This window comes from Tiliqua scincoides, chromosome 1, assembly GCF_035046505.1.
Source record: "Tiliqua scincoides isolate rTilSci1 chromosome 1, rTilSci1.hap2, whole genome shotgun sequence".
Lineage (NCBI taxonomy): Eukaryota > Metazoa > Chordata > Lepidosauria > Squamata > Scincidae > Tiliqua > Tiliqua scincoides.
The window spans coordinates 225,535,633-225,556,582 of record NC_089821.1 but is presented as its reverse complement, the minus strand read 5'-3'; the positions used below and the strand labels follow the sequence as shown (position 1 = coordinate 225,556,582).

The 20,950-nt window shown below is 45.8% G+C and overlaps 1 protein-coding gene and 1 pseudogene across 1 annotated transcript in view; both read left to right on the top strand.

The window, feature by feature from the left end:
* The first annotated feature begins 15,438 nt into the window (after positions 1–15,438).
* THBS2 (thrombospondin 2) overlaps positions 15,439–20,950 on the top strand; it is a 67,463-nt gene continuing 61,951 nt past the window's right edge. The window contains exons 1-2 of the mRNA XM_066623007.1: positions 15,439–15,508; positions 18,765–19,315. Of these exons, the coding sequence (XP_066479104.1) occupies positions 15,439–15,508; positions 18,765–19,315 (621 nt within the window). The remainder of the gene's footprint in view (positions 15,509–18,764; positions 19,316–20,950) is intronic.
* On the top strand, positions 16,669–16,788 carry LOC136637347 (5S ribosomal RNA; annotated as a pseudogene).

Here is a 20,950-nt window from a genome sequence, read left to right as displayed (position 1 = left end):
TTTATGAAAGCTTCTGATTATGCTTTAGTGCTTTTGATCTCCATAACCCAGACGTTGAACGCTTATACACTTGTGTTGATTCCTACCAAATTTTTCAGTGGAAAGGCAGCAGTATGGACTGTACACTCCACATGCTAGGGCTCTCCAAACTAAACATGAAGGTATCCCAGGGAAAAGTAATCTATGGTTCCCCCAGGATTCCCATTCTCTGGATAGGGTAATACAGTGCCCAATACAGGACTGCAGGACTAAAGGAAGTGACAGTCTGGACAAGTCCAGAGAGCCCAGGGAACTTTACAAGCCCTGCTAATGTAGGGAACTTAGCCAGTTCAGTCACCTCCACCTAGTGTTGTCTACCTACCCCTTCCTCTTCCAAGGTGGTTTCACAGGTTTCAATATCTACTGTACATGGAAACTCTGACCCAGCACTTATGTGGCAGCTGTTCCACATGGTGGATTTAATGTGTTGAAGCTATTTGTCAGTGTGACATGGACTATTTTGATGCTACCACCAAATACCACTTGTAGTTTACCACTTGTAGTTTACCACTTTGTAGTTACCATACAAAGGAGCCTCCTTTAATTGAACCACACACACACACACAGGGTGTCAAGATCAATGAGGGTCAAAATCTCTTTCACAAATAAATAATAAACTGCTGATTTCCTCTCAAGTGCATAGAATGGAGAAGCATGTGAGCCCAAAGCATGTGCTACTAATGATGAAGCACAGTTTAATCCGTGTTTAGCGCTGTGTTTGAACCTGTGTCCCTCAATGAGGAAGTAGTCCATGCAGTTGTGTCACTAGGGTTTGCGTCACCCTGTGTGGGAGGCCAGCATGATGGTATTATTCAAAAATACCAAGATTTTAAAAATTTTGGCCAGTAGTGGTGTCACCCCCCTGTGTGTGTCACCTGGTGTGACCTGCACCCCGTAACTATGCCACTGAGTCTATGCCAAGAAAACTTCTGAGTCACTTTTTAAAGGTTTCTGAAGTAGCACAGAAATTGCTACTTCAAAAACAGTGATTCAGGTTAACAGTTCTCACAGAAGACTGGCACACTAAAGATTGTATGTATTGTATTGGCAACCTTCAGTCTCGAAAGACTATGGTATCGCGCTCTGAAAGGTGGTTCTGGCACAGCGTCTAGTGTGGCTGAAAAGGCCAATCCGGGAGTGACAATCCCTTCCACACCGGGAGTAAGTGCAGTCTGTCCCTGGTCTGTCTCCCTGGCTATGGGCCTTCCTTCTTTGCCTCTTAGCCTCAGACTGTTGGCAAAGTGTCTCTTCAAACTGGGAAAGGCCATGCTGCACAGCCTGCCTCCACGCGGGCCGCTCAGAGGCCAGGGTTTCCCACTTGTTGAGGTCCATCCCTAAGGCCTTCAGATCCCTCTTGCAGATGTCCTTGTATCGCAGCTGTGGTCTACCTGTAGGGCGCTTTCCTTGCACAAGTTCTCCATAGAGGAGATCCTTTGGGATCCGGCCATCATCCATTCTCACGACATGACCAAGCCAACGCAGGCGTCTCTGTTTCAGCAGTGAATACATGCTAGGGATTCCAGCACGTTCCAGGACTGTGTTGTTTGGAACTTTGTCCTGCCAGGTGATGCCGAGGATGCGTCGGAGGCAGCGCATGTGGAAAGCGCTCAATTTCCTCTCCTGTTGTGAGCGAAGAGTCCATGACTCGCTGCAGTACAGAAGTGTACTCAGGACGCAAGCTCTGTAGACCTGGATCTTGGTATGTTCCGTCAGCTTCTTGTTGGACCAGACTCTCTTTGTGAGTCTGGAAAGCGTGGTAGCTGCTTTACCGATGCGCTTGTTTAGCTCGGTATCGAGAGAATGAGTGTCGGAGACCGTTGAGCCAAGGTACACAAAGTCATGGACAACCTCCAGTTCATGCTCAGAGATTGTAATGCAGGGAGGTGAGTCCGCATCCTGAACCATGACCTGTGTTTTCTTCAGGCTGATTGTCAGTCCAAAATCTTGGCAGGCCTTGCTAAAGATAATATAAGGTTAATCTGTCAGTAGAGAGGGATGCAGAGAAGCAGTAATTAGCCATAAGGATATAAGCTATACAGTAGTAAGTAATAATAGAAATTTCTGTTGCCAGATTTTATTTTGTCGTATACTATTCATGGAAGATAATTCTCTGGCTCATGGAAAAAGTAACATCATTTTTGGATGCATCTGATATTCCACCTCAACCGATTTGGTATGTAGTATAATCCCAACAAATACTTCTCAGCGTTTTGGAGCAATATCATGCAATACATCAAGGTCATATATTTTAACATATGTAGACTTGGAAACCCTCCATATTGTTCTTTCCATTGACAATGATAACCACTATTGCAAAAGCCTCATTTCCATGTTAGCTTGGTTGAGTATAAATTGGATTTTGTTTGTGTCACCCACAACTCTTTCTTGACAAATACACTTCTCTTGGTGGGCTGGTTGTAAGAATTTGTAAGAAAGGTTGTAAGAGGTTGTAAGAAAGGTTGCTCATTTCAGAACCCTGTTGAATTATACCATACAGAGAGGAGGAATAAGCCTTCAGTGAATCGCATTATATATCCAATGCATGTAGAATGCCAACAGAGTATGTGCTGTGGGGGGATACACCTCTTTTGTGGGGGATGCACTCTTGCCTGGGGGCTGCAATGGTGCTAGCAAGTTGGTTAGGGTTGGGTTGCATGTCTTATAATGAATCTGACTGTAGGTCCATCTGGCTTAACGTAGATCCATCTGACCGAGGGCAGTATGCTCTGCTTGACAATAATTTCTAAATGCAAACATAGGTGCTTTCTGAGATGCATGTGTGACAAAGAAGGAAAAGGAAGCAGAACAGATGTTGCTAGATTCTCTACTGTGAAAGGTTTTTCTTAGTTTTAAACATCTAACAGCCCAATCCTATCCAACCCTGCCCCCCCCCAGTGCAGCTGTGCCACTGGAACACATGCTGCAACCTGGGAGAGGGGGCATTACCAAAGATCTCCTCCAGGTACGGTAACATTTTCCCCTCGCCTGGGGGTAATCGTCCTCGGCTGCTGTGAGTCTACTCTTGACTTGCACTAGCAATTTTTGTCACAAGTTCAAGTAGACCTGGGAAGGTGAATCAAGGAGGATAAGATATTTTTGTGTGGCTGCAGCCCAATACTGCCCACTTCCTGGCTGTGATACCCCTCCCTGTCTTGTCCCTGTGGTGACTTCACTTGCTTCATTGCCTCCAGAGGAGACAGAAAAGTGAAACAAGAAATAAGACCACTGCCCAGAAATAAACACCACATGGTTTTATGGTCCAGTGACCTAGGCAAGTCAAGAACTGAGCTAAGATCTTTGCAAAACAACAGGTACTCATAGCCTCTTAGCAAGTGGTGCCGGAGAGATTTTAAGAAACAATCTGGCAAGCCGTTATGTTATGGAAGCTCTGGAAAGTATTTTTGGCTGCAACTGCTATCTTACACAAGCTTCTGTGATGCAGAAGTTGGAGCCCGGATGAGACACTGAGACTAAATTTCCAAGAAAACCAGTCTTCCCAGTGGACCAAAGAGTGCATCCCTGCTCCCTTTAAATCATCTAAGATATCTCTCTTCTGTGACTCACATATTTTTCCATGACCATGATTTCTGCATGCCAAGTATCAGCAAGCTACTGTTTCTCCAGAAAACAAATACTTTAAATGACATGTTGTCTACCACATGCTTGAATTACCATAGTTCTTTACATTTGAAAGGTGAGGCCAGATCTGGCAACCCTAATAGGGGGAACAAATACTCCTGACTTTTGTGCATGCCTTTTGATCTGTTGTGCATGGACAAATTTAGCTCCTACATTTTACTTTGCCTATAGCCAAATGGAAAGACAGACTTCTCTGAAAGCATACCAACACTAGAAAGTATATTGGTTTTATACCAATTTAACTACCAGAGCTTTTAGCAAAGAATCTGGAGAATTGTAGTGAGGGCTGTCAAGAATGTCTGCCCAATATTTAAAAAGACAACCAGCAACCAGCAGCAGCTATAAAAACCATTGGCCCTGAAACATTAAATAAGTAATAAAAACCACGAAGCCCCAATCTGCAACCAGCAGACGTACAAACCTTACAGGGTTCAGAGCGCTTTTTGAAATAAGAAGATCTTTTTTGAAATCTTCAATAAATAGTCTTTTTGAAGATCTTCAGGCCTCCAGAATGCTCCTAAAGATTAAATCCAGATAAGACAGAGGTCCTCCTGGTGCAGAAATCCACGACGCGGGTGCTGGACTATCGCCCTGCTCTGAATGGGGTTGCACTCCCCCTGAAAGAGCAGGTTCACAGCTTGGGGGTTCTCCTGGACTCGCAGCTCCTCCTGGATGTCCAGGTGTCAGCTGTGGCCAGGGGTGCCTTTGCCCAGCTTCGGCTGGTGCGCCAGCTGCAGCCGTACCTGTCTCAGGCGGATCTGGCCACGGTGGTCCATGCCATGGTGACATCAAGATTAGATTATTGTAACACGCTCTACGTGGGGCTGCCCCTGAAGATGGTCCGGAAGCTACAGCTAGTGCAGAATGCAGCGGCTCGGGTAGTTGCTGGGGGTCGGCGGTTTGATTCTGTCACGCTGCTACTCTGGCGGCTGCACTGGCTGCCCATTCATTTCCGGGCTGAATTCAAGGTGCTGGTTATGACCTTTAAAGCCCTAAATGGCTTGGGACCAGCGTTTTTGAGAGACCACCTTCTTCCATATAATCCGGTTCGTTCTCTAAGGTCATCAGAAGGGGCCCTGATGGTTGTGCCGTCATTGAGAGTGGTGAAGGGAATGGCGGCCAGAAACAGGGCCTTTTCGGTGGTGGCACCTGCACTATGGAATTCCCTTCTTTTGAATTGAGAGCTGCTTCCTCATTATTAGCATTCTGGCAGGGCCTGAAGACTTTTTTATTCAGGAAAGCCTTCGAGGCACCATAAGGGCTGTTGTTATAAATTTGTCTTTTACTGCGTGCTATGTATTTTATCCATGTATTTTATCTTGTTTTAATTGTTTTAACTGTTTTGTATTTTTAATCTTTATCTGTTGTTTTGTATTTTTAACCTGATTGTTAGCCGCCTTGGGTGCCCTTCGGGGAGAAAAGCGGAATATAAATCGAATAAATAAATAAAGAAGCAGAAGTTCTCAACCCAAAGGCAAGGGAATGACAGGCACCACTGCCAAGAAGGCCCTATTTCTGGCCATAATCCCTCTAACCTCTTTCAATGGCAGCACACCCAGAAGGGCCATCTCAGATGACCAAAGAGAATGGGCCAGATTATACAGATGGAGATGGTCTCTCAAATATACTGCTCCCAAGCCATATCCAATATGGATGTACTTTGGGACACTTGGAAGCCTTTCTTAAATTGCTTTTCTTATATTTCTTTCTTAGATGTATAGATTGGTTAATTCTTATGTATTCAATGTATATTATGTATTCCCCTCTTTTTTTCTTTATCCTTTTTAAAAAGTTTGCCTTTTCCCCCCTGTAAATTTCATGTCCTGGATTTTGTTTCTACACATTTATTTATTAATAAAGGAGAAGGGGAGGGATATCTTGTCTATGGCAAGCTCATTCTTTCTTATTAGACTGAATTTACAGATGTTATTAGACTGAATTTACAGATGTTTGACATGAGCCATTATTGAACTGTCTGAGGCATACATTTTGGATCTTCCCTTTCACACATACACACAGAGTTCCCCTCTTTTTACCATATCAGTGTTGGCTCTCTTGTTAAAAGAAAGAGGGTAAAGTGGAGATTATGTCATTAGGAGGAAATATTATTGGTTCCTCTCAAATCTTTGGTCACAGTAGAATACTGACAAGCATTGTAGTACTGACATAAATGGGTGGGTGGAATTATGTCACACATCATAAGCTTATTTCTGTGGCAAAAATATGTGGGCAGTAATAGAAGCAATGCATTTTCTAAAGGATTTTTTTTTAAAAAAAAAACCTTTGTAGCTTTCATCCTGATTGCCTCTTGATTGATCTGATGCCATCAAGAGCATGAATAGGATACCAGAAAAAAGCAAACAGAAAGGCCAAGAATCTGCAATTATTTTCAAGAGTTGGCATGCATGTTCTGCCTGAAGCTTACAGCCCAATCCTGAACTGCCCAACACCCAGCGGAGCAGCAGTGCCAAAATGACAACCACTGCATCCTATGGGCTTTGGCCAGCATCTCCTCGGGGGAAGTCCCAAGCCTTGCAATGGGGCTACTCAAGTCTGTGCTGGCTATTTTGCCAGTACAGAGTTGAGAGGCCCCATGTTGGGCTGGGAGGCCTGACGTAGGGTTCTGGATCCCACTCCCTCTCCCCTCCCCACCTTCCTCTCGCTCCAGAACACCTCCCTCCCACCCGGACGAAACTCTTCACCGCCCGGAGCTCATCCCTTGCCCCGAACAGCATATGGTGGGCCTCTGGCTGGTGCTGCTCAGCGTGAACTGGTGCTGAACTGGCACCAGCACTGACCCAATGCTAAGTGTTGCGGATATGCCTTATGGCACATCTGCGAGACTCAGCACTGGCGTAGGGGCTGGTGCGCAGAGCTCAGGATCAGACTCTTAGTAAAAAACATACAAACAACAAAATCACATAAAGAGATAACAGGTTTTAGGAGAACAGGTCATTTTATCATGGAAGCCATAGTTGTCTTGATGAGAGATGGACAGGAACCCAGTGGGTTGAACTGGGAGACTGCTGCTTTGCTTCATGGTCTTTGCATTTTGTCTACCATGCTGTGTAACATCTACATGTGATGCTGGCCTGTCTGTGAGACCAATTGAAGCTGCTGCCTCAGGCAGTAGCTTGATGAGGGGGTGACCGTCTCTGTCCACCTACTTCCGTCTCTGAATTGGAAAAGGAAGAGGGAAACAGAGGAGGAAAAGAAGAGGAGAGGAGACTGCTGAGCTAGAACATTGGAAAGTGGAAGAGGCAGAGGCTGGCATATCATCACATAAGGGGGGGCAGCATTTGGCATGCTACCTCAGGCATCAGGGGGTCTTGGGCAACCCCTTTCTGCATTGAATTTCTGGGTGCGATTGTTTGATAAATTTAAACTATATGAACTGATACATCAACATCAAAAATAACTTTAATAGATGTGCAACAATGAAACAAAGTGCTAATTGCAAAATCGGAGAAAAAAGTAAAAATTCATAATGTGATCCTTTAGTTTTATAGGGATTAATGATGGACCAGAATTTGACTTGTCTTCAGAATGGAAAATGATGGTGCTTCTTTTCACTAAATTCCAATGGAAGCCTTTACCAATTGCAATTCTGTCCAGTGAGTTGTGTTCCTAGCAGGAGGAAGAAACATATAGCAAAGATGCCATAAGAGTATGACACTGGATTCTGAAAGCCCTCCAGATAAAACCTAATGTATAGCTTGGAGTCTACTGCAGAGTTATAGATTTGATCCAGGATTTTCCATGCTCAAATGCACTGCGAGTTTTCTTAGCAGGATATCACTCTTCATGATTTTCTATATGTTTTGGACTTACTGGCCTGTTCAGTGGAGCATGTCTGGAGATCAAATATGACAAATCCTCAAATATGCTAAACAGGTGTTAAAGAAAATGCTCTGTGATTTATTGTGCCAAAATCTCTTGAGTTTTGAGGCAACTTCAGTTGTCTCACAGAACTACATTCGGATGCAAAGCCAGACTTTTCCACAAAAAGATGACTTCACGCACGTTTAAATTAGTTGTTTTCATTACTCTCAGTGTAATGCACAAACCACATAACTGAGCATTCTTTCACTATCGTTTGCCCTGTTGACCTCAGTGAAACTAATCTGGCACCCATATGTCTTGCATTTTATTTACAACCCAATCCTGTTCTGGGCCAGCCCATAGCATGCAGCGGTGCTGGTGTAACCTTCACTGCATGCTATGGGCTGGCAGGGACCAGGCAGTGATGAAGAGGTACGCCAAAACCTTTTTCACTTATCTACTCACTGTGCCATGGTTCCCAATAGGACGACTTGGCATAAATTCAAGTGGATCCAGGGGGCATGCTGTGGCCAGGTCAGGGGCATAGGATATTGGCAGAGCTGCTACCATTGTTATCTATCCAAAGCACACCCTTGACATGCCCCTAGCCTATCCCAATCCCCATCCTGATCCTCTCCCAGAATGCACCAGGACACCCCCTCCACTTTTTTTACCTGTTCTGGTAGGGGCTGCGTGCTCCATTGGCACACTCCAGGGCCACCAGCCATTCATGCTGGTGTTCCCGGCTCACATGCCACTGCTTTGTAGCCGCATCAGCATCCTGAGCATTGCACCGATGGAACACAAGTTGTCAGTGCAAGGCCAGGATAGGATTGGGGCATTCATAAATGCATTTGTCAGGGACCCCCAACCCAATCAGGGCCCTGACTTACCTCGGGGTCCCTGGAAGGGCAAGCCGGCCAGCTGGTCTGAAGGAGAGCCCCAAGCCTCCACGGGGGAGGGCTGCCACTGTCATGAGGATCTGCGAGACCCCGACAGGGATGAAAGGGGGGCAACCCCAGGTAGAGGGGGAGAGCAGAGCAACTGGGGCAGGGGATTGGACAGAGGCATTGGGCAACCACTCGCCTGAGGTATGGGGAAGGAGGAAAGAGGATGCTGGCCAAAGAGCTGGGCGAGGTCAGTGAATTTCCCTTTAAGCCTCACCAGGAAGGAAGAGGCGGGGTCAGGGAAGTCAGAGCTGGCCCTATTAAGAGGGAGAAGGCCAGTGATAAGCTGGCTGGCTGGAGAGAGGCAGGAGGTGCTGGGTCTCTCCACCCTTGCCCAAGACCAGAGCTACAGCCACAACAGGGAGGAGGACCAGGGTGATGCCAACCCCCACTCCCTGCTACTATCTGAGGCCTCGTCCCAGGGCCCCTTTGGAATCCACCCTGCTGAACTCAAACACCCCCACAGTATTAGCCACCCTTTGACATCAACTCTCAAGGTAGCGTACAATTAAAAGAATTCAATAAAATGCCACCACAAAGGAATGAAAACACATAGAGGCAGCAACGTCAATCCATAAAAGCCACTCAGATTATAAAACCAACAATTAAAACCAGCTATATAAGATGTTGGAATGTGTGGGCAAATTTGAGAAGTCCTTGCCTGCTGCTGGGAAGACAGCAAAATTGGCACCAAGCAAGTTTTTTCGGGGGAGGGCATTCCAAATATTTAGAATTTTTTTTTAATTTGGATGGGAGAAAAACGAATTCCTAAAAAAATAGTTCGCAAAGTCTAATTGTAAATCAAGATGAAGGGATTTCACCCATCACTACTTCCTAAGCTCAACAAGGCTATATAATGATTCTTGGAATGTACCGCTTTACATTCCAAGTGGGGAATGACATGGATGAATGCTCCTCCTTCAAGTAAACAATTCCCTGCATGCAGAAATCTAGATTGCAGAAAGCAGAGTACTGTTCTAGCATTATCTCCCTCGAGTGGTGTGCTCGAGTTGTTTATCTAGGGATTTCTTTGAAAGGAGCTGCATTCAGCGACGTAATCCCTAACCTGCAATCTGAAATGGTCCAGGAATAATTGGCCATCTCACCAGCTGTTTGTGTGAACGGGGAGCAGAGGACTGGAATTAGAAAACGGCAAAAGGAACGTTGAATTCGTCAGCACTTTATGAGGATTCCTTTTATAAAATCAGCCTCCGAATCTGGAGGTGGAGAAGGCAGAGCAAGGTGAAAAAAATTTCTGCCTGGGATTCCAAAGTTGCCTTTATGGCACAGAGTTGCATGTTGGAGAGATTTTCCCTGGCCCTTGCCTTGCAGTTGGATTCTGTCTGAGCACTTTCTCCCTCCGGGATTCTGTTGCTCTGCAGCTTTCCCCCACAGTGCCAGCGTCTCCAGAAGCGGAATGTACAGCCCCCTTCTCCTATTGCCTCTCGGTGCCTCCCCCATTTTTATCCTGACACTGGAGCTGGGAAGGTAGTGGTGGCTGCTGCTCCTAGCTGGCTGGGAGCCTTCCATCGGCCCAGCTAATGAAGGCCAGGTTTATTCCACATGCGAGCGCAGCTGCCAAGGAGACAGTGTTGCTCAAAGATGGGAGACGAATTCCACGTCAGGCACGATTTCCCACTTCTTTTTCAGTTTTGCAGTTGGAACAGACCCTTGTGCGATGGGGATGTGCGTGAACCACACAACTGCTTCCATCTCTCTTTTGTCGCCTGCTGTCCAACAGCAAGTAGGTCCAGAAATATGATCCTAAACTGCAGCAAAACTTTTAATCACTTTTTACTAGTAAAGGAGAAATTCTGCTCTTGATGCATCTGTGTTGTCTTCATCAGCCCACTGTTTACTTTTTAAAAAACATGGCAAGTGCTGTAGCACAAGCCTGTTTAGAAACTTGCCTGAAAATCCCTCCCGCTGTGTGTCTGGACTTCTTAGCGGTGAAAGAAATGCACTTTGCCAATGCTTAGAAACACTGTTCTTATCCCTTCACAGATTTCAGGGGTTAAACTTGGTCAGTGGGGTGATTTGGGAGTTGGACTTAGACCTGAAAAGATCCAGGTTCTCTGCCATGAAGCTTCCTAGGAGACCTTGGGTCACTAACTCCCAGCCTAACATACTTCACAGGGTTGTTATGAGGATAAAAGGAGGGGAGGAACATGTACACCCCACAGAGCTTCTTGGAGGAATGGAGATATAAAAACGAGAAAAATTTTGACATTGAGTAAACTCTGCAGAAAACCAAATATACTTCTGTGAGCCTCCTGCCATTCTTTGGTAGTCATCAATTGGGACAATTAGCACAAATAAGAAATGAGATACAACAAGGACGTCTTTGTTCTGTGGAATGCACCTTCAGTCACATCCATCTACTAGGACGACAGTTCAGTCTAATCTGGCTTTCCAGGAACGGAGCATTTATGGATTTCATGAGGCTGACATTGATTAGGAATGAACGCTACCTGCTTGTGTGCTTGCTTCTGTGCCCTGCAATGCCTCCTCAAAGCGGTCACTGTCTGTAAATAAAAAAGCGATTGGAAAAACACCATAAGCCTGCAAGTTTTGCACACAGATCTGCAGTTAGTATACCAGTCAGTTGCCAGGTCAAATATTGTCCATTTATTGACTAATTGCCTATTAAACTATTATTTAAACAGCTGCCTCAACCTAGTGGGAAGTGGCTTGAGTAGTGGTCCTCAAACTTTTTGCACCAGAACCCACTTTTTAAAACAACTCTCTATCAGGACCCACCTAGCTTTACGAGTCCAAAAAAAGAGTTGCATTTTACTGAAGATTCAAGCCTCTGTTTTTATCTTTTTTACTGGGGGGGGGGGAACCACCTTCTGTAGTGTTTGTTGAGCTCCACGTTCATCAGATTGGGACCATTCTGTTGGCCTTGCATTCCATTTTGCCTGGCCTTTGATAAGAGCTGAGGCACTTTTGCCTACTAATGAGTAAATGTGCACATGTGGCTCCATTTTGCTTTCCATAGGGTTCAATACATTTTCCTTGTTGGCTATCAGCTTGTCAGTTTTGCGACCCACCAAAAATTGGGTCCTGACCCAGTTTGAGAACTCTACTAGTGTAGAGCTAATGGTGGAATCCAAATGGGACTTTCTAACCCTTCAGCTTCACCTCCTCCTCAGAATGGCCCCCTCTTTAAGCGAGTTGCTGATCAGAGATAGGACAACATTCTCCATCTTATTTTGTCATCCTATTGACAGCGTGAATAACTTCTTGAGGCCTAGAGGGCAGTGGCAGACCTCCCATTATGGACGATGGGGCAAGTGCCCCAGGCGCAAGCTTCTCTGAGGCTCCTGATGGGGTCAGAAACAGTACTTCTGAAAAAAAAAAACAGAATTTGGTCTACACAGGCAGGTGAATGAGGTAGTAGAACGGATTGCATCACTTCAGACTTGTAGAGAGGAGGATCAACTTTTGAATGCTCCTTGGGGGCGGGGGGAATCCCTGCAAGCAGCAAACTAGCAGGCCTGATAGAAAGGTTTCAATTTAGCAGTATTACTAGTTTTCAACTCAGAAGGATGAGAAAATATTAATAATGAAGGGGCCCAGGCCCAGAAACGCATACATGACACTTCTTAACACAGTGTCATATCTGGATGGAAAGTGGTCTGCTACAGTAGCTCTTTGACTTCTGGATCCTCTAACCATGAAGGAGTGTATTGGCGCTCCTGTGGACATAGCTGTGGGGCTGCAGCTGCTGCAGAAGTGTTGGTACACACAGCACACTTTCCATTCTAGTGTGAGCCTAAATATGAGGATGCTAAATTTCTGCATGGTTTTCTACATTTAAAAGATTTTAGAGAGACTTAGGAGTGTGTTTGGTTTTTCCGAGTGATTGTACCTAGCAGCAGATGCTATGCAGGCAGGTAGACCTGGGCAGCTCAGGAAGCCCAGTAGGCCTGCCAAAGAGTATTCTGGGTGCTGCCACCCTCCCCCACCCAGTTTTGCCTCCTCCCCACACCTATTCTGCCCACCCATATCATCACCCTCCCCTGCTCTTTGGTCCCCTCCCCTTAGGTAAGGGTCCCAAAGAAACGTTGTACCCCCTGATACAATACCTCTCAGAGACCCTGCCTAGATGATGTGGGTGGGTAGTGGGGGATGCAGCCAGGCAGTGCTGGGCACTTCGAGCCACGAAGGCGAGCAGAGAAAGCACCCTGGAGTGAGTGCCTTGGGCACTGGTGCCACGCTCGGGGTTCAGGGACTTCCCCCCACGTCCGGGTCCTCCTGCCTCCCCCTGTTGGTCTCCCGCCTTCACTGCTGGCCTGGCAGTGCCGGGCAAGTTGATGACACGTGTTGGCGCCTCAGACGGCCATCCAGCGGGCTGCTGACTCCCAGGCAAGCGAGTTCTTGCCAAGGCTCCGCGCCTGTGGCTCCTCCTCTCCCCGCAACCCGGAGCTGCCAATGTGGGCAGAAATCGTGGTCGGGGCGGGGGGAGGAGGAGGGATGCTGCGGTTCAGGATGGGGTCGCCTTCCAGGTAGGCGAGAGCGAGCTGGGCTTATGTCACTGCCGCGGAGGACTGGAGCGGGAAGCGTTTCCTCTGCTGGCTGATTGACAGCCCGCGCAGGGAAAGGAGCCTATATAAAGCCGGCCCGGGAGCCGCTGCGAAGCCACTTGCAGGCAGCCCGGCCAGAGGCGAAGCGGACTTCTGCACTCCCCGCCGAGGGCCGTCCTGGGAGAGCATCGCTGGCTGCCCCGAGGACAGGTACGGGCTGGGTGGGGACCGGGGAGCGTCTTTGGGGACCAGAGCGCAGCCGCCAGCCTGATCCTGGAGGAAACTTCGCATGGCAGCCTTAAGACCAGGAACGCACCCCCCCCCCCCGTCTCTCTCTCACACACACACCATTCTTGGTCCACAACATCTCTACCTGCACTTACCTGGGAGTAAGTGCCATTGAACACAGTGGGGTGTAGGACTGCGGTGCAGTCCAAGAGTTGTTGTGGACCAATAGTGAGTTGTGTGTGTGTGTGTGTGTGTGAGAGAGAGAGAGAGAGAGAGAGGGGGGGTGCATTCTTGGCCCTAAGCCTGCACTTACCTGGGAGCAAGTGCCACTGAACTCAGTGGGGCTGATTTCCGAGTAGACATACATGGGGTTGTACTTTTACACTGCTTTTTCTGTTCTTTCAGCAGTCCTTTCTTGTGGGGAGAGCAGATTGCAAACAGGGTGTGGTGGTGGTGATGATTAGGGACTTTTTATGGTCTTGTGTAGCATCTAGCATACTTTGCAAACCTGGAAAAGGAGGTGATCAATGTTGCCTGCAAAGCGCTCAGGCTGCAAGAAGTCTGTTGGGCTCCACGATGTAGTGGTGCTTTTGGGTTCTCCTGGGCACGAAACCCTTGTGAAATGAATGGGAGCAGCACCAGCACTCCCAGTCACTTCACTGGATTTTTGTGCAGGCAAACGTCTCTACGTATCTCATCCTTTGTCTGTTGCACTCTTAAAAGTCTTCAGTGTCATGGGATCGCACATACCAAACTTCTATGTCTTGATCTCTTCCCAGACAACTTTCTTTCAACTGGGGTGTAATAATCACTCATGGTATACAGTCTGGCCAGAATGAAGCAATTGGACTTCTAGCTGATTTCAGTGTGGGCGAGCTAAGCATGTGCTTAAAACTCCCAATGGAATCATTGGGGCAAAACTGTTCTTAACTTGGATTTACTTATTTCAACACTTATTGTTGAGAGATACTGTTCGGTGGTACACTGACACAGTGTTCTTGTGGCGATAGAGCAAATGAAACTAAAACAGTTTTTCAGTGACTAGGTTACACCATAAAAAATGAGCCTGATCCCACTTTTGGAAATATTTATTTCACACACAGTCCCTTTGTTTTTGTATGATCTATGGACCTGTGCAGCACATGTTGATGCGAGGAGAGAATAAATCCTGCACATTTAGCTTTCTAGAATGGAAACTTTCTAGGAAAAGTTAAGTGCTGAATAAACCTGCCATCCTGCATATGCTTTCTAGAAAGTTTCCTTTCTAGAAAGTATATGCAGGATGGCAGGCTTATTCAGCACTTAACTTTGGCCAAATCATCAGGTTTAGTTTCATGAAAACAAGTATTTCCCATATAATTCACCAAGAAATGTATGCCCCGTATTCTCTGGGCTTCCTTTGCGGAGTCTACAGACGCTTCAATCCTGTGCACTCTTACTTGGCAGTAGACTCCATTCACCACAGTGGGACTTCCTTCTGGACATGCCTAGGATTGCACTGTCAAGACACATCACAGATCCTATGCATGTCGACTTAGCAGCCAGTCCTACTGTGTCCATGGAGGCTCCATCCAGAGTAAGCATGCGCAAGATTGCATTCTCAGATCCAGTAGGAGATGCAAGTTCATTTCATGCTGATGTAACAATAGGTGCAAAGAAGCAGACTGTGTGATACTTTTCCAGTGTTTGTGACTGAGCCAGACAGACTGGGATTTGCTGTGGAAGCGTAATATATAAGTTAAATTACATGTGAAGCCCTGCTGGAAATACCATTATCTTCCAAGAATGTAGCTCTGCAACTAGCCAAAAGTGGATTTAAGAGATGCAATAACTAGTAGACTATATCTCTGAGTGCCCAGACGTCTCATGGAAAATTGTGAAGACAAATCTGGCTATGTGGTATATATATTTCCTTTAATTTTTTAGGGAGGGTATTATGCTTGAGTCTCCTTTTTTTGTTCCTGCATTTCAAGTGAATGTTCTGTCACCAAAATTAGATCATGTATCTCTGCCATTGCAAATATAGAAGTACAGTATGGTCAAAATATGGAATAAGGATCAAGATTCTAAAACATTGCAAAAATGCCCTAATTGTAGTATACCAATAATAGCATACAATATAGGTGTAGAATTTGCTTTCCATATAATGGTTTGCGCTGTAATTTTAAGAGAGATGTGTTGTGTCTTTGAAACAGACTCAATAATGCATATATCTTGGTTTGTTCATAGGCATTATGTTACACAGGAGCTGGTTGTTATGGCTAACGATCTTGCTAGCTTTGTGGATTTCATCAAAAGCTCAAGGTAGGTCTTTAAATATCTGAATCATTTGAGCCAAAGTATTTTCAGAGTAGACAGAAACTGCAATTACTGTAACCTGATTTCTAAAAGGAGTTAGGCTGAAGTCTTATGCCAGTTACTTGGCCACATCTTGAGAATAATTGCTCAGATATTTTTTTTCCATAGCATGCCTGCAATATGAAAGTTTGAATAGACAACTGTTGCCTGAAATGTATCAAGCAAAGGTGTGTGTGTGGGGGGGGGGGAAGGTATGTGGGTATCAATTGGACAAGTGCCAACTTGCTACTGCATACATTGCTTTAGGAACCAAATGAAATGGTGGTGTAAAGACCTTCTTCTTAAGCTCTTGGCTTGTTAAAATGTCTTGAGAGTTCGACGGTTCTTCTTCGAGAATTAACATTCAGTCACTAAAAACTGCTATAAAGGAAAAAAATATTATTAGTGTTTATTGTATTTATTTTGTAATCTTTCTTGAGAAACCTCAGAGCAACTTACATGAGGTTCCCAGTGATCTCCAGGCACTGGTTAGATCTTCAGTTGCTTCGCTTCAAATACGTGTAGCATTGGGTCTACCTAGACAATTCACTGGATAAAGAATTAACAGCCCAATCCTACAGAAACTCCATAGCCTCTGCTGCATCCTACAGGGGAATTTGGGCTGCTGGAGGTCTCCTCAGGATAAGGGGACATTTGTTCTCTTGCCTTGTGGTGAGCCCCAGCAGCCACTATGGAGCAACTAGGACCTGCGTTAGTGATATCGCTGGAGCAAGTCCACGTTGCTCTGTGCAGATGGATCAGGCCCAGAAACAGGTTTGGGATTCAGCATATACTGTTGCCACCAATCCCCCTCTCCCAGTTCTGATCCATCCATCCCCAGCCCCTATCTCCTCCCATTTCAACCCATCCCATTCCACCACCTGTGCTGGGCTTACCTGCTCCGGCAGATTTTCCAACAACCGCCAGTGTGTATGGGAAAGCTCTGGCCATGCTGGCTGCTTGTATTTCTGTAAAGCTCATTCTATCAGCATGCTTTTTAAATAGGATTGGGCCATAAATGTTCAGTTCCACTATTTCATATATTTTACAAGAAACAACACTAAATAGATGGATTGTGGTGTTTCATGTCAGTAAACAGTGTTTTTAAACAGTCAGTAAACAGTGTCTCTGGCAGCAACTGTTACCCTGCACATGCCCAATCTCGTCTGATCTCAGAAGCTAAGCAGGGTCAGGCCTGGTTAGTACTTGGATGGGAGACCGCCTGGGAATACCAGGTGCTGTAGGCTTACACCATAGTCTTTCGAGACTGAAGGTTGCCAACCAACCAAACAGTGTCTCTAAAAAAGTATTGGTTACACTAGCAAAGCTGTGCAAGAGCTGCTACTGGAAGTGCTAGTAGGAGTCCAATCAATTGGAGGAATCAGAGCTACATACAAAGGCTTGTAATGTTTTTTAAGTTTCAAGTCCAATCCTTGGCAACTCCAGTTAAGGAAACTCAGGTATAGGGGCTAGAACATTGTGTGATCCCAAATATACTGTCAGTGTAAATAGTGCTAGACTGATTGGACCATAGGTTTTCCCATGTATAAGTAGGCCTTTGATAGTCATTCAGTCCTGAAACCCTACTGTGGCTGTTGATACTTCAGAAGAACCCTCTGTTCTTTGGTTGGCAACCTTCAGTCTCGAAAGACTATGGTATAAACCTACAGCACCTGGTATTCCCCGGCGGTCTCCCACCCAAGTACTAACCAGACCCTGCTTAGCTTCCAAGATCAGACAAGATCGGGCATGTGCAGGGTAACACCTCTGTTCTTTGATAGTGTATATACCTTCCTGAGATCATAAGCTTCCATTATCTTAAGATGCATGTTAAACTGACAGCATGGATGCTGATGCACTACTGCCTTTTCCAGCACCTCCAGGTAAAGTGAGGAGCCCTGGATCACATCAGAAAAGCCTATGCTGAGTCTCCTCCTCAACAGTCAATAGTGGTATAGGGAGGAGCTACGGCATTGGCTCCTCACCTATAGCGTAGGGCTTCTCCGGTTACCCAGTAGTGCAACAGGGAACAGCACCTCAGTTTCAAGAAATGAGCCTTGAAGGAAAAGCTCCATTGAAACTAGTGCATCCTACTTCCATATTTGAAGATCAGGGGTGCCCTGAGCAACCCCTGCTAACTGGTTAAGAGGCACTTTTTCAAGTGGGTGCTCCTCTTTTATTTAGCAGGGGGAGAGTAACTGGCCCACCTCACCCCAGCAGTGTCTTTTCTAGTGGCTGTCTGCTGGTGTTGCATCTTTTTAGATTGTGAGCCCTTCTGGGACAGGGAGCCATTAGATATTTGATTTTCTCTGTAAACCGCTTTGTGAACTTTTCGTTGAAAAGCGGTATATAAATACTGTTATGTTATGTTATATGTCTACTTTGTGTGACCACTCCTAGTTGTGTCTTCATTATTTAACTCTTGTGGTTTATGGCTGTGTAAGATGGAGGCTTGGATTCAAAGTCTCATTCAGCTATGACCTACTTGAACACATCAAACTGTTGGTTTAAGCATTCCCATCTGTGAAACTGGAATATGGATGAACTAACCTCATCTGATGGTTGTGAGGTGTTGGCATCCTTCAGTCTCGGAAGACTATGGTGTCACGCTCTGAATGGTGGTTCTAGAACAGAGTGTTCTCTCCAGTGCGCGAAGCCTGGGTAAAGGAGGTATGGAGGATAGGCTGTTACCCATGCAGCAAATCCCCCCTCTCCACGTTGCTGAAATGGTCCAATGGAAAGGCAGAGGCCAATATGGTTGGTTCCAGCGGCGTCGCAGAAGTTGCCAGAACGTGACTGTGTTCAGCCATGAACTGCCTCAGGGACTCCAGCTCTGGATTTTGCCTCGAGGTTGACTCCTGAAGCCTTTTCCATAACTGGATGTAACCACAAGGCAGTGGAGGTTTGGGATCAGAGTTTTCCTTCTCTCAGATGAGCTGCCTTCCCAGGCTGACGAGTCCCATCTACCCGGTGGCTGTTTAGTCGCCTCTTACGACAAGTACAGCCAAACTGAGGGCCTATTCTTATCCCCCAGCCCCCAGGGGAAGTGGTTGTGAGGATCAATCCAATAATAGGTGTAAATCACACTGTAATTTTCAAGAGACAATAGTAACTCATAATGCTAAATCTGTACCTCAGAGAAGCACACATTCAGCCAATGTTGCAATACTTGTGGTATCCGTTTCTTTGTTAATCATGTTGCTGCATGCTGGTGGTTTTGCAGATGGTGACAGAAAGGATGAGACCACTTTTGACTTACTGCAAATCAGCAATATAAACAGGAAGACAATTGGAGCAAAACTATTCCGGGGTAACATTTCCAATATCCCAGCATACCGCTTCATCCGGTTTGACCGCATCCCTCCATTTAATGCAGAGAAATTAAAAGAGATTGTGAAACTCATCCAACATACTGAGGGCTTCATTCTGACAGCCACGCTGAGGCAGGATCGACAGTCAAGGGGCACTCTCATGGCACTGGAAGGCCCTGGTTTCTCTCAGTTCGAGATACTTTCCAATGGTGAAGCCAACACACTTGAACTTTCCTATTGGATAGATGGCTACTTGAAGGTTTTTCCTTTGGAGGACGCTGACCTCGCTGATACACAGTGGAAGAACATCACAGTGCAAGTGTCGGGAGAGAACTTCAGTCTCTACGTTGGTTGTGATCTCATTGACACCATCAGCTTAGAAGACCCTTTCTATGAGAACCTGATAGCAGAGCAGAGTAGAATGTATGTGATAAAAGGATCTACCAGGGAGAAACACTTCCGGGTAGGTAACTTGCAGGAAGTATAGTCTGTAAGGTAAATGACTGACAACAGGATCCCGAACATGTTTGTTTGCACAGTGGAGATGAGGTGGTGTGTATCACAGTGTGGTGTTGTGGCTAGCATGTTGAGATGGGAACAGGACAAATAGAGATGGAGGAAGATGGTGGTTAAAATGTATGCGGCAGTAAACACCCTTGCGTACATTTAGATCTAAGACCTAGTCCTTACTTGTGTATCTGGGCATCCAGTGTGGTCCATTCATTAGATGAGGTGATGCAGGCTGCATCAGTGGCAGAGACAAGAGGATGGCAGCTTCAGGCTGCTTTCACCTTGAGTCTGCTGCTATTACTGCCTCCTTCCAATCTGCTATGGATGCCTGCACTGATCTGCTTTCCACCTGCTAAAAGTGAGCAGATCACCCTCCTCCTTACCTTGCTTATTGTCCAGTTTCTTCAAACATGGATGAACAGAACTTCCAGTTTGATTTATAGGGACCATGCGAATGAAGGAACTCCTTCATCTGCACAGTCTCTCTAAATCAGTCTAGAAGCCTTGCACTTCAGCAATTAAAGAAACCACACAAAGAGCATGGTAAGTGCCTGCCCTTATTTTGGGTGGGGAACTGTGCAGAGGTGGTGGACAAGAAGTGGCACTGTGTGGTGTTTACTGCTAGTAAGTATGCTTGGCCTTGAAAACCTTGTAGGCCAAAACACAGTACAGTTCCTTGGATTGCTGCTGAAAGTAATAAACCCATATCAACATTCTCACTCCTTTCCTTATAATAAATAATATAGGAAATATGTGAAATGATGTCATTTACAGAACAGGAATTGTCATGATAACATCAGTATTTCACACGTTTCTCCAATTATGTGTTTGCTGAAAAGAGAGAGAACTTGTACTGGGCTGCCATGTTGGGCATCAACCCAAAGGTCCACATCTCATCTAGTTTTGGCCTCTGTGTCGTATAATGGGAATGATCAGGTGTGAATTAAGATTTTTGCATTCTTGGACCATTCGCCCAAAGCTCTCAATTTCTTGGTTATTTCAGAAGACTAGATTTGCCTCTTCTTTAACTACAGGATTCCTCACAGCGCAGACAGATATAGAAGGGCCATAGCAGAGCACGTCTTAGCAGTCAGAAGCCCCACGTTCAATCCCTGGCAACTATAATTAAAGAAAGATTAGATGACAAATGATGGGAGAGGCCTAAAACCATGGGGAGTGGCTTCCAGTTGGAACTGTGCTAGATGGACCAGTAGTCTGACATGGTATGAGGCAGTTTTGTATATTCTAGGACAGGGGTGTCAAACTCGTTTCATACAACAGGCTGAATAGCATTTATGATGCCTGTTGAGGGCAGGAAATGATGTCATTAGGCAGGAAATGATGTCATTAAACAGGTCATAACCAGAAATAAACCCTTTTTCTTACTTAGCAACACATTAGCTGCGAATGACAGAAGAGAAAATACGCAAACCTTGATCATTCAAGATACAGCAGAGCCCAATTATCATGCAGACTGCCCTTTTAGCAGTAACACCTCAGAACTGCACAGCAGCTGAGAGCCCAAGGGCTGGATAAAAAGCTTCTGCAGGCCACATCCAGCCCCTAGGCCTTATGTTTGACACTCCTG